This window comes from Artemia franciscana, chromosome 3 (genome assembly GCF_032884065.1).
Source record: "Artemia franciscana chromosome 3, ASM3288406v1, whole genome shotgun sequence".
NCBI lineage: Eukaryota > Metazoa > Arthropoda > Branchiopoda > Anostraca > Artemiidae > Artemia > Artemia franciscana.
In genome coordinates this window covers 41,809,142-41,823,673 of record NC_088865.1, presented here as the reverse complement: position 1 = coordinate 41,823,673, position 14,532 = coordinate 41,809,142, and the positions used below count along the sequence as shown (strand labels likewise).

The 14,532-nt window shown below is 36.1% G+C and overlaps 1 protein-coding gene across 2 annotated transcripts in view; it reads right to left on the bottom strand.

Moving 5' to 3' along the window:
- Nucleotides 1-2,039: 2,039 nt before the first annotated feature.
- LOC136025277 (thymidine phosphorylase-like) overlaps nucleotides 2,040-14,532 on the bottom strand; it is a 36,474-nt gene continuing 23,981 nt past the window's right edge. For both annotated transcript variants that reach the window (XM_065701157.1, XM_065701158.1), the window contains one exon: nucleotides 2,040-3,024. In XM_065701157.1, coding sequence (XP_065557229.1) covers nucleotides 2,750-3,024 — 275 coding nt within the window. In that variant the 3' untranslated portion in view covers nucleotides 2,040-2,749. The remainder of the gene's footprint in view (nucleotides 3,025-14,532) is intronic.

Here is a 14,532-nt window from a genome sequence, read left to right as displayed (position 1 = left end):
ATCGTTATACTATGGCCAGACTCACCAAAGTAATTTAACGGTCAGGCCAAAAAGATCTATTGCATGCGCATCCAAAAAAAGTAACGCTTAGGTTCCCCATGCTTAACATATATTTCCCCAGCTTTCAGACATTACGTCCAATAACTATGTCCACCAGTGTAATAGCTGCTTCAGGAAATTCTTTCCAACCGATACAATTAAATACCAAAATACCAAAATTTTGGTATTTTATTGTGGTTTTTCCACGCTTAGCACCCCTCTACTACAAAAGCGGGCAGTTTCAATTGCAGATCATATATTTGTCCCTTCGCAAAAGCTGACAATTTCTCGAACAAAACAATATTAAAGAGCCTACTCATATCAGTTCTGAATAAACTACAAAGTAAGTTCCGCAGGTTCAAAATCGAACTTTAATGTTAAGCTACAGAAAAAAACGAAAACTTCAACACAAAACAGTTTTTTCTGACAAGAAAAAACTAAGCTCCTAAAATGGATACCAATATACACATTTTCCTCATTAATAGGCAATAGAGGTAATTCAAGGACCCATTTAAGGGGGTATGACAACAAAACTATCAGGTTGAATACTAAAAAAGGTAATAAAAAATACTCGAGTTCTGGCATGGATGCCAGAAAACTTATTTTCCTCGTGAATAGGTTTCACTAGAAATGATAGGTGAGCCATAAGCATTTTGAAACCATAGAATTTGACTTGTCTCTGTATGGTAATCATGAACTGACATTCCTTTTTATTAAGAAATAAATGGTGGTTTATTCTCAACCTTGGAACATATTTTGTCGGCAAAAAATTCAATGAAAAAAAAAATATGAACTTTTAAAGGTTTTGTGAGTTCAGGGGATCTAGAATAAGTTTGACAATTAATGTTAAGGAGACTAAGGCACTAAGGCTAGGAATCAATGAAGATGAAAAGGTGACGTTGGGAAATAAAAAGATTGATCAGATGGACAGCTTCACTTACCTTGGTAGTATTATTAGTAAAGACGGTGGGAGCAGTCAAGATTATAAAAGTAGAATAGCCAAGGCACAGGGTGTTTTTCACAGCATAAAAAAGTCTAGAAGAATAGGAAGATAAGCCTGCAAACCAGGATTGGAATGTTGGAAGTTACGGTGCTGACACTGGTTAAATATGGCCCTGAAGCTTGGGCGTTCCGAAAAACGAATGAAGATTTGCAAAATGTTTTCCAGCGAAATTGCCTATAGATTGTTCTGGGTACCCGGCTTACTGACCTCATTTCAAACAGTAGGATGTGCAAAACGTGGGGTTCAGTTTCACTTTCTCGGGATTTAACAAGAGAAGGGTTAGATGGCTAGGGCACATTCTGCGAATGAAGGATGACAAATTGCCCAAGATTTTCTTTTTTGGCCAACCGTCTAGGGGTAACCGGAACGCAGGTCATCTGCGGTTGAGGTAGGAGGATGTCATAAAGAACTTCCTGGGAGGAGCCTGTTCCTGGGATGGGAACAAATGGGGAGCTTGCGTAGCTGTGTTAGCCTCAGGAGGCGTGGTGCTGCGGTGAGTTGTTAGTGGTAGCAGTAGTAGCATTAATTTTTTTAGGATGTAGTGGTACCCCAAATATGTCAGTTCGATTCTATTTGAATGGATTGAGAGTGATTGTCTTGTTGGAGAAAAGGGTTTATACAAGAATCCTGATTTTCTCCATATTTTCAGAAACCTTTGCATTTTGCAATAAACTATTCATAGTTTATTACACCGGGGAAGGATTTTGCCCATTTGTCTCAAAAGTTAAAAACCATCAGATAGGCATAAATTGCCACCATCTTGGAAATGAAATTCACCGATACTTTCAACCCTTTAGCTAAGAGCTACGATCAGGAAAATTACGCATTTAAACAAAATGAGCTAGGGAAACTTTAAAAGCGGTGATTACATTTTGTCTTTTAAAAGCTTTGGTGATTGGAGGTGAAATTACCTTGACCATCTCTTAAAGGGTCTCTGATAACACTGAGGGAATATTAGAAACAAAAAAAAAACGATAAAGAAGATCCTAATTCTCAATTTGAAGCAGATATTTAAAATTTATTGCAAAACATTTGAAGTACTAGTATAAAACTGATTGAAAAAGTATTTCTTTGCTTTAAAATTGTATAATGGCCATATTCATATAAATAGTGCACTACAGGTGTATATTGAAGATTGGGTCGGACGCCTGATGTAAACTGGGCCGACAATGTTGTGTAAGACATCACCTAGAATCGCCAAATGCAATCATTTCAACCCTCCTCAAAACTTATGCCTTAGTTGGGCACTAGCTCTTTGCACTGAAAAAATAAGATTATTCAATGTTTAACTAAAAGTAACTGAAAGTCACTCAAAACTAACTTTTTATTCCAGTGCATGCTGTCGTAACGGCTGGACCGATAGATAAGTAACTTTGGATATACTTTTGTAATAACTCTTGCTAAAGATAGTTAACGTCCATCCAAAGTGAAGTGAAAATGCATTATTATCGTCATCGGTATTAAAGTTAGATTAAATAAAAAATGTTATTAGAGTGGAAAAGAGATGGATGTAATTGAAAATTACAAAAGATTTTCCCCCTATAAGCCTAATAAGTCCTGGGTTACTTCACAACCGTTTCCGGTGGATGTAAACTTTAAATAACTTCTGTTGTTAAAATAAACATACTACGGCTTATAACCTGGAATGCACCCTATAAAAACACACTAATACAAAACGGTTTACTAGATGTAATCTTATGAATGAATTTAACTGTGAATTATTTCCAACACTCTTTTTGATACGAACTGTCTTTCATCAGAAATGGAAATGCTTTCTGCAAGAAGCTGGGATATATCTTTTGATAGACTGCAATTATGATGGATCTCACCCCATGGCTCTCCTTTGGATACATAATCACCCACATGTTTCAACAGGTGAAACCCAGCAGATAAGTCTAATTTGTCACCAGCTCGGAAACGAGATGCACCAAGATTTCCGCATGCCTTGGCAATGAGCAGAGAGTCTAGTCCACATATATAACCTGAAAAATTAAGGTTGTAAAAACTTCAAATATGGTAATTAAGTAAGCCCAATACGTCAGTCTTATGTCATTCCTTCTTTAATGACACTTCACATTCTAAAGGTAAGACTTTACATTAAGTTTAAAGTTAAGGCTCTTACTTTTCGTGTCGCAGTTCTTACGTCTACTTTGCTTCATACAGTAACAGCTCCTAGGAGCGAATCAATACAACGCTATTTTTCCTGACAGAAGCTCCGCATCATCATCGACACCTATCAAAATTATTATCCTCAGAAATTTTAAAGTCGAAATAGCTAAATTCAAATAATCTCAAATTTGAATGAACTCAAGTATTTCAGCTTGGTAATACGGGACCCAGAGATCGAATCATGCTGCAGAAATGCACTGCAGGGACGACGCAGGGACCTTAGTAGTCAAGAAGCGTCGTTAATCTGATGCAATACTCGAGTATTTTTTCATTAAAAATATTCAAATTTGATGCGTTAAAGTAAAAAGAAATTTAAAATTCGCTCGAATCGTACCGATAAAGCTCTTAAGTTTCAATTTAGCTTACAATTAGGGTAACGTGAGGTCTTACGCAGAATTATTAAATGCTGCGGAATTCAGTGTGAAGAAAAGAATAAAACGTCACAGATCTGGTGTGGAAGATCATTTAGGCTTACTTAAAATTTTAATTCGTATATTTAATTTTATACTAAAACTCTATACCGTATATCGATTACAGTACTTCAAAAGGTAGTTTGTTCCATGACATCAATTTTACAAGAAAGAACTTTCAGTGAGAATTGTCAGTAAAAAGAATAATATTTTTTTAACATTAAATGTGTACTAAAAGCAAATTTGACAACATAATTTTATTTTCCTGACTATTCCTGTGTGATTTCGTTTTCCTAACTCATCATCAACATCTATCAGAATCATCATCCACAGAAACTTTAAAAGCGAAATGACGAAATTTAAATACTTTTTAGCCTCCAAGAACACTAGTATATTTTCATTAATGATATTCCTTTTTGATAGGTTAAGGAAAAAAAAAAGTTAAAATCTACTCAAAATGTCCTGTCAAATTACCAAAAATTGCCAAAATTTTCAAATTACCAAGGTCAATATATATCCCGAAGATTGAGAATCAGTAAAATTTGAAATAAGATGGCTACAATAGTCCACAGAAGGAAAAAAAATTATTTCATTGCTGACTTAATTTCATATTAATCCATATGACTATACCGATGACTAAATATACTGCTAAAACTATGCAAATATATTGAAAATAGTCAAATATCTTGCCTTGAATTTGCTATATTTAAAATTATTGTTACTCAAATGAAAGCTACACCAAATTTTCTGAGAGCTTTCGTCTAAAAAATCTATATAAGCACCTTTAGATCCTGGATCTTCCTGTGCCACCAGAAGCACTCAGCGGATTAAGAAAGAGTCCAAAGTCACCCCGCATATGCAATGCTGCAAAAAAATCTTTCCATTGGTTTAGATCTTCTGGTGAATGTTGAACGGGTCCAGTTGATAGTTGTGACGCAATGTGCTCTCAGGTTGACTTCTCATGTGTATTCCCTGAGGTTGCCATTCCTGGATCTGTTTAGAGATCTTATCATCCCCCATACGGATCACGTGCCCGAAGTATCACCATCTTCGTTGCCAAATGAAGTCTGTAACCTTTGGCTGACCTGAGATATAGCTGGCTATTTGGTTCGTGACGTTGTCTACAATTGATATTCAGGACCCTCCAAAGGCAATTATTTTCGAAAGCAAGAACCTGTATTTCTTATTTTTAATCTGATTTCCGGCATTCATTGCTGTAAAGAGTTGTATAAGGGACTTTGAAGTTAAATAGCATCAATTTAAGCTTCATGGAGTACTTTTTCGATAACCATAGCCTACCCACTTTAGTCCTCAGGTGCACTTCTGCTCACTTGAACCTGAATAATTCACTGAGCTCTAAAAGTACCTAAGCTTTACACCTGCTCGTCTGTTGAGTTTTCAAGCTTTACGTCCGAGGGGATCACTTTCTGTCATGTTCTTTTCTGCATTAATCTTAAATCTAAGTCGGGTAGAAATTTTATTTTTCAAGGATAGTACTGAGGAGATCCTGGAGTTTGGCCCTGTACATCTCCATCAATGCAACATCGCCAGCAAAATCCAGATCCGATAGCATCTTGACTATTGAATTTGGATATCAAACCCTGCACAATATATACCCTGTTTTTGGTTGCAAATGGAAATAATGAAAACCACTATGCTGTTATTTTTCTATAGATCATGTATTATCCAACTCATGTCAGATTAAGCATTGGAAGTTATTTTTACGAGCAAAAAGGTTGTAAGATTGGTTGTTCATTCAGTTCAGAAATTATGATGATATTTTTCTTCAGGTTCTGATATTTCTGATGCTAACATTAGCGGGTCAAGTAAAGATTTTTTGTCTTCCTCTATAAGCTTGCAAGATACCCAAACCCTTTCTAGGACTTCTGAACCTTTTACATCCAAATCAGTTGATAAAAATTCAATCACTTTACAGACTACCCTTGTGCAGTCTTCTTCTCCAGTTCAGTACAAAGTTGGTTACTTTTAAAATAAGTCGTCAACAATTGATAAATTTAAACTTCATTTGCTGCAGAACTCATGGACTCCAGATATCTCTTACACCTTTCTGTCAGTCAAGAAAAAAAAAACCTGAAACTTCAATTGAGTCTACTGAAAGCTAGGTGTTCGGTTTATTCTCTAAGATACCTAACTTCTGTATCAAATCTGTATCAAATCACTCCAGATATCTCTTACACCTTTCTGTCAGTCAAGAAAAAAAAAACCCTGAAACTTCAATTGAGTTTACTGAAAGCTAGGGGTTCGGTTTATCTTCTAAGATACCTAACTTCTGTATCAAATCTGTATCAAATCACTCCAGATATCTCTTACACCTTTCTGTCAGTCAAGAAAAATAAACCCTGAAACTTCAATTGAGTTTACTGAAAGCTAGGTGTTCGGTTTATCTTCTAAGATACCTAACTTCTGTATCAAATCTGTATCAAATCACTCCAGATATCTCTTACACCTTTCTGTCAGTCAAGAAAAAAAACCCTGAAACTTCAATTGAGTTTACTGAAAGCTAGGTGTTCGGTTTATCTTCTAAGATACCTAACTTCTGTATCAAATCTGTATCAAATCACTCCAGATATCTCTTACACCTTTCTGTCAGTCAAGAAAAAAAAACCCTGAAACTTCAATTGAGTTTACTGAAAGCTAGGTGTTCGGTTTATCTTCTAAGATACCTAACTTCTGTATCAAATCTGTATCAAATCACTCCAGATATTTCTTACACCTTTCTGTCAGTCAAGAAAAAAAAACCCTGAAACTTCAATTGAGTTTACTGAAAGCTAGGTGTTCGGTTTATCTTCTAAGATACCTAACTTCTGTATCAAATCTGTATCAAATCACTCCAGATATCTCTTACACCTTTCTGTCAGTCAAGAAAAAAAAACCCTGAAACTTCAATTGAGTTTACTGAAAGCTAGGTGTTCGGTTTATCTTCTAAGATACCTAACTTCTGTATCAAATCTGTATCAAATCACTCCAGATATCTCTTACACCTTTCTGTCAGTCAAGAAAAAAAACCCTGAAACTTCAATTGATTTTACTGAAAGCTAGGTGTTCGGTTTATCTTCTAAGATACCTAACTTCTGTATCAAATCTGTATCAAATCACTCCAGATATCTCTTACACCTTTCTGTCAGTCAAGAAAAAAAAACCCTGAAACTTCAATTGAGTTTACTGAAAGCTAGGTGTTCGGTTTATCTTCTAAGATACCTAACTTCTGTATCAAATCTGTATCAAATCACTCCAGATATCTCTTACACCTTTCTGTCAGTCAAGAAAAAAAAAAACCTGAAACTTCAATTGAGTTTACTGAAAGCTAGGTGTTCGGTTTATCTTCTAAGATACCTAACTTCTGTATCAAATCTGTATCAAATCACTCCAGATATCTCTTACACCTTTCTGTCAGTCAAGAAAAAAAAAACCCTGAAACTTCAATTGAGTTTACTGAAAGCTAGGTGTTCGGTTTATCTTCTAAGATACCTAACTTCTGTATCAAATCTGTATCAAATCACTCCAGATATCTCTTACACCTTTCTGTCAGTCAAGAAAAAAAAACCCTGAAACTTCAATTGAGTTTACTGAAAGCTAGGTGTTCGGTTTATCTTCTAAGATACCTAACTTCTGTATCAAATCTGTATCAAATCACTCCAGATATCTCTTACACCTTTCTGTCAGTCAAGAAAAAAAAACCCTGAAACTTCAATTGAGTTTACTGAAAGCTAGGTGTTCGGTTTATCTTCTAAGATACATAACTTCTGTATCAAATCTGTATCAAATCACTCCAGATATCTCTTACACCTTTCTGTCAGTCAAGAAAAAAAAACCTGAAACTTCAATTGAGTTTACTGAAAGCTAGGTGTTCGGTTTATCTTCTAAGATACCTAACTTGAGGAAAATATGTTTTTTATATTGTTGTTTTTTCCCAAAACAGCTGACAATAGTAACCACCAGAATTTAGATGAACTTGTCAATAAGCTCTGCAGAAAAGAGAAGGATGCAATCATAAATGACACAAGTCACTACCAAACACGATTTCACAATATTTGTATTGTAACCAAAGACAATTTTATTTTTGTTTTGGAGAAAAGCCTATATAGTATCATTAGCAAAGAAATTGCAAGTTGACAAACATCGTCAGAAATTTGAGACAATTATTAAAACCAAAATTTTTTGGGAGGCAACAGCTTAACCTTCCGGGCACACAAGGTTTGGCCTCGATATTTGTATTGGATCTAAAACTACCATTAATTATAGTGGCTTATGAGCTCTTCTACGACTTGGGTAAAAAATGGTGACAGAATTCTGAACATCCCTTTTCTGTAACCAGAAGAGTCAGGTAATTCTTGAGAATTACTTTAGCAATCCATTAAAGCCCTCGCTTTTCAATGTTTTCTGGTAGAACTACTGGTAGAACAGCTGATGTTTCCATTACTTAGCAGTTATCATTTTGCTTCTGCTCCACCTCTGCTGCTGGAGAAATTCCCGAGAACTTTTCTGGCTTTGTGTTGGTTACTAATTTAGCTGGAAAAGTTCTTTTCTTGTCAATCAATCATTTTCTTGAAGGCCTGGACTTAAACTGAAAAAGATGGTTGGTCAGGGTTATAATGGAGCAACACAAACCTAGGGGTGTTTAGGTCATTGTCCATTAATGGTCCCAAAAGGAACTGTGGTGAACAGAGTCTCAATCTTTTTATCTCTTTTTTGTTCAATTTAAAATTTTAAGCGTTTTTTTTCGGATTTTTATCACAAGTTTGACACTCTTACGGTGCTTCGCCACTTAAAATCCGTAAAATAAAAAAAAAAATCAAAGAACCCTTTCCAAATAACGAAAACAAAATCTAAAGGGACTTATTGAAAGACGATACCGTGATTCATTTATGTGCTATCTTGAGCTCCATCATCTTTGTGCGTACTCTTGAAGCTTTGAAGGAGAACAGCAATGTAAAAACGTCTGACTTAGCCGCAATGAAAAACCGTTATAGTTGCTGAATACCATAAGCTGATCAAACTAACTGGTTTATCTGCATGTGAGAGAAGAACTTTTCAGCTTGACACTTCACTTGTTTAAAAAGCTCGGCTAAGAAATGGACAAAACACTCAGGGGCTTGCCACAGCTCAATGTCAGTTTTCTCCCTTTGCGAATCATCAATTCTTCATTCACTTTTTGAAATATTATATTGATTTGTATTAGGTATTGATATCGTATCGATTCATAAATGAACAAAAACACTGAGTGGCTTGCCTGTGCACAATGTCTGTTTTTTTTTGGGTTGAATATATGGTTTAAGTTTTTGTGTCCTCCTTTCTTCTTTTGTGTATCATCAAGTCCTCATTAACTTTTTAAAATATTGTATTGATTCGTATTTGGAGTCGATATTTTATCTGTTCATAAATTGACAAAAAATTGTGGCTTGCCTGTGCTCAATGTCTTTTTGGGTTCAATGTCTAGTTTAAGTTTTTTGTATCCTCCTTTCTTTTTTTTCATATCATCAAAGCTTCATTAGATTATCAAAATATTGTACCAATTGGTGTTTGGTATCGACAATGTATTCGGTTCGTAAATGGACAAAAACACTGAGTAGCTTGCATGTGTTCAATGTTTGTTTTTTTTGAGTTCACTGTCTAGTTTAAGTATGTTATATCCTCCTTTCTTCTTTTGTATGTCATCATTCCTTCATTCACTTTTTGAAAATTTGGTATCGATATTGTATCGATTCATAACTGGACAAAAACACTCAGTGGCTTGCATGGGCCCAAAGTCTGTTTTTTTGTTTTTTTTATCATCAAGTCTTCATAAACTTTTGGAAAAATTGTTTCAATTCGTATTGGAGAACACCCCCCTCCACTGAACAAAAATCTTGGATATTCATCTAGTTACTGGGGTATTTTAGTTGTTTTTCATGGGACCACAAACACAGAAAAGATCAAACTTTGGTACTATTATAACCAGCTTTTCATTTTTAAGACTAGTTTACGTTGTTCCCAAATGCAATTGATATAGAAGACGAACACTAACCATCTTTCTTTATATCCAGCGACAAATATGTGTGCAATATTTTAAGAGATGGAGAAGCAAGATTTCTGTTCCTTGGAATTGATTTTTTTTTTTTTTTTGCAATAGAATTTATAACCTTTTTTTTAGTAAACAGATAAATTAACAAGATCATTGATTGAAAAAAATTCTCAAATACTATGGTTAATTTTTTAATTAGTCGTTTAACAGATTTTGAAGACTTGAAAACAAGATTCTCCGTATTCTCCCTGTTGCCATCTAGAGCTAACATTATATAACGAACTACACAATCTTAACATACTATAGCCGTAAAAGCTATAGCAATGAAGATTAAAATAGCGACGAAGACCACACTGTCTTTCCATAACAAACAAATACAAAGTAGAAACAATAAGGAAAATCTTTTCAAGACAGTAAAAATCAGTTTTGTGAATGTTTCGGCCCTATCTCCAAGGGCCGTCTTCAGCACAATACGAGAACGAGAGAGAAAATATGTATATATAAATAAATTCACATTAAAATTGTGAGAATTAAAACTAATAATATTTTTTTAAAACTCTTTTAAAGACAGCCCTAGCATCCTTACTTCAAAGAAGTTCAGCCAGGACTGACAAAAAGAATGAAGTGAGAACATAAATTCATTCAAACTAAAGAGAACACAGTGATTAAATGCAATTTCTCAGAGCCAACCTTGCATTTTTTGCAGCCTGTCTCAAAGCCTTTTCGTAGCTAGTTCAATACTATTATAAATTGGTTTAGTAAAATATTTTGTTAGATCATTTTTAATTAAATTTGAGTATAAAGAATTTAGTGAGTATTCCCCTAACTCCCTGTTCAAAGAAATATTATTATATATTTTGAGACTAATTTCGATTGATTCCCGAACCACCTGATTTATCCCCAAAACATTACTGATGAGTGAAGATTTTTCAAACAGTATCGTGTGGGACGGATTATTAAATATATGCCAACCTAAAGCAGAATCAAAGGAATTGTTGGAACTATTTGAAATTAATGCCTTGTCTATGTCTTTTTTTATGCTGTTGTAACCGTTTTTCTAGATTCTGATGGGTCCTGCCGACATAGTAATTTCCACAATCATAGGGTATTTGACGGACCCCTCTTTGGCGAGTAACTGGGGTCTTATCTTTACCAGAATTTAAGAAATTAATGATTTTAAAATTATTAGTAAAAACTAAGTACAGATTAATTTTTGTGCAAATATTTTTTAATTTCGTTGTGATTTTTGGGATATACGGAAGATAGACAATATTTGAGGGCTTATCAGTAGCCTCACATTGTGAAATGTCTTCTTCAATTTTACAAGAATGTTTTTTTATTCTGCGGTTAATTATCTTATTGACAAAAGGAATGGGGTATCCATTACCAAAAAGAATATCTCTGATAAAGTTGATTTCTGCATTTATATACGAATTGGAGCAAATATTTAGGGCACGATCAAGAATAGAATAGAATAGAATCGGTTTTATTTCCACAATCTCTCGTAGTCATAAAACTAAATGGCGCTTGTGCTTACAAAAAAAAGGATTAAATCAGACAACAACAAAATCAGAAGACAAATAGGATAAAATCAACAATTGTTATACTTTGATACAAAGAAAGGGATGAATGAGTTGGAAAAACGATTTGTGCGTGAAGGAGGTGCTGTTAATCTGTCAATTTTCTTCAACCTACTACTTCGATGTTTCACTAAAACTGGTGGTAGTATCGATCTGTATTTATCACTTCTGAGAAGATATTGGCCAAATTCAAGGATTAAACTGAGACGACGCTCTTGAAGAGAGGGAATTTGTAAAGTGGATAATGCTAACTTATATTCGGTAAAAGCATCGCACAATATTACTTTAACTGCTCTTTTTTGTATTGACTCAAGCTGATCACTTAGATAAATAGTGTTATTGACTTGTGGGCCCCATACAGGACATGCATACTCTAAAATTGGTCGAATGTAAGTGAGATAGGCTATCCTTAGTTGTGTCACTGAGAAACCAAATCGACGCATTAGTATAAGTGTCCGCATCACACTATTTGCCTTTTTGATAATTGTATCGACATGAAGGCTGAAAGAGCAGTCGATGCTAAACTTGACACCAAACACTACTGCCGAAGATTCACTAGGATAAGGAGGAGGAGGGCACACAAAGTCTCTCTTCAGGGGATTAAAGCGAAGGATTTTAGTCTTTCCTTCGTTGATTTGGAGGCTGTTCGCAGTACATTCATCTTTAAAGTTGTTAATTATTTCGTTACAGAATTGGGGGACAGCCTCAGACTTCTCAACAATGTACTTGAGTAGGACTGACAAGTCGTCTACATACTTAAATCTTTCTTCATAGCCAGAAAGGATGAAATTTATCACTGCCAAAAACAGTACACTAGCGAGCTTAGTACCTTGTGGGGCTCCGCATGTAAGCTCGACCCATTCGGAGTCGGTATCTCCTGGGAAAAGACTGTGAAGGCACTGATAGCGGGCTTGTAAAAAATTGGTCACTAAAAGGAGAATATGTTTTTGCGCACCCATGGTGCGTAGATTTGTGATAGCAACGGAATGGCAAATAAGATCAAAAGCCTTTCGGTAGTCTACGAGGAGAAGGTGGACTATAGCACTTCCTCGGTCGAGCCACTCGCCAATGAGATGGTACATCCGTACTAAATAAACAGTTGTGTTGCTGCCTCTTAAGCATCCATACTGATACGGGTCTAGTTGTGCAGAGACCTGTGACATAGGTTTGCGGTAAATAAAGGTTTCTGCAACTTTAGAAAGGTTCGGAGTTGTTGATATAGGCCGGAGTTGATCACAAGATTTTGGACACCTTACTTTTGGAATAACGCGGACATATGCTCTTTTCCAAGCACTAGGGAATACTTGCTGACGGAAACATTGGTTGATTATAGAAGAGAGTGGCTTAGCAAGAAAAATGGCGAATTCGCGTAACAGCTTTACTGGAAGCTCACCTGGGTAGGACGCACAGTTCGCTTTCAGTCTTAGGAGTTCCTTATAAACAGTGAATTCAGAGACTTCACATACGTCCTCAATCTCTGTACCAGCAATGATAGTATCCATTTCTGATTTGGTGATTGATGGAAATGTGGTACAAATGTCAGCAAAAAGAAGAATTGACTTGATTAGCTGAGGTTAAGGTACCGTCCTCTGTGAGCAGCCTTAGATCTCTGAGTGTTGTCTTACCGGTAAGTCTTTTTACTGAGGAATGCCATTTGTGGGGGTCTATTGTGATTAAGGGAGCAATTTTATCCCTCACATACTGCCTCTTGGCGCGCTTGTTCAGTTTAACAATATGATTACGCAACTTGGCTGAAGCTACGGTGTCACCAGCAATATGAAGGTGACAACGGGTTTTTATTAAATTCTTTAGATCATTGGTTATCCACGGTTTATCAGTGTCACTCACAGTAATGACTTTTACGGCAAAACAAGTCTGAAATTGCTACTGAAGCAGAATATTCAGCTTATTGACTTTGATATTAATATCCTGTTCAGAGCAAATGTCCTCAAACTGATAATTACCGATCCAGCGACCAAATGTAGATATCGAGTCCTCAGTAAGTGATCGCACTGTATATTTGACTCGTTTTGGCTTCGGAATCGCCGAACTGACTTCCCAGAAGATGATAAAATGATTAGAATTCAAAAGGGGTCCTAGGGATCTCGGTGCGTAATAAAAATCTGTCAAGTTTATAAAAATCAAGTCGAGTGTGTTACCACTTTGATGGGTGGGTATTGTAACGGCTTGTCGCAAATCTAAAATATTTGAAATCCATTGCCTATTAGTTTGATGGAAGTCTTCGGCAATAATAAAGCCAGGAGAGACATTCTTGCGGCGCATTTTGTCTACGAAAAACTGAATGTGTTCAATCAAATCTTTCCTGTTTTTAGCGCTTTCAGGATAATAGACCGAAGCAACAATTAAACATGAAATTCTTTTTGATATACGTGCAGGTTTGCATTCGGTCCATAATATTTCGTGGTCGGAGTCAATAGGCTCACTTAACAGCCTTGAAGGTAGGTCATTACGAACATAAGGTCCAACGCCTCCTCCTCGACGATTCAAGCCACGATCCTGACGCGTATTAAAGTAGCTTGCGTAACCTTTGATGCGTGCCGATTCGTCAGAAGTGTCCCAACATTCGCTTATTGTTATTATTGAGGCGTTGTTCTGCCTGGCAATAACTTCAAGTGCATCGGTCTTGTTGTTCAAAGACCTAGCGTTACACACAAGTGTATTTGGCAACTTACGTTTAGCTAAAGGACGTTCGGGCTTAAGAACGGGCGGGCTATCCTGGATGGGGCACACGGGGGTTTCATCAAATCTCTTTAGACTCGATATTTTAGGTGCTCTGGACATCTTGATTTTCACCAGGTTTCGCTTAAACACTTGTTTTGGCGAAGAACAATAGTCACGGCTTGTCACTAGTACCGAAATAGCACACCCCGTACACCTTCTCCTTTCATTTTTCCCTGCCCGGCATCCACGTTTCTTTCCTGTCGGACTGTTTCCATTTGGTGGACGATGCGCCACCTGTGACTTCTTGTAGTAGGTGCAATGCAGTTAGCGTAGTTAAGATAGATGGTGCCAAAAAGGTAGAATGGAAACGCAACTTTATCAAGTCATTTTTCGGCACAGCGACGGTTTCAACAGGAGTGATTCTGGTACTCAAAAATAGAGCGGAAAAAACTGCATAAGTCAATATCATTCTCACCATGAAGAACCAATTTCCACGCATAAATATAAAGCTAAACTATCGTAAGATGTTTTGCTAGCCGGACGGCGCAAGTGACATCTACCTCAATTTTCAATGAGGGAAGTTACAACTGCTCTTTTAATTTGTGGGAGGTAATTTGAATTTAAGTG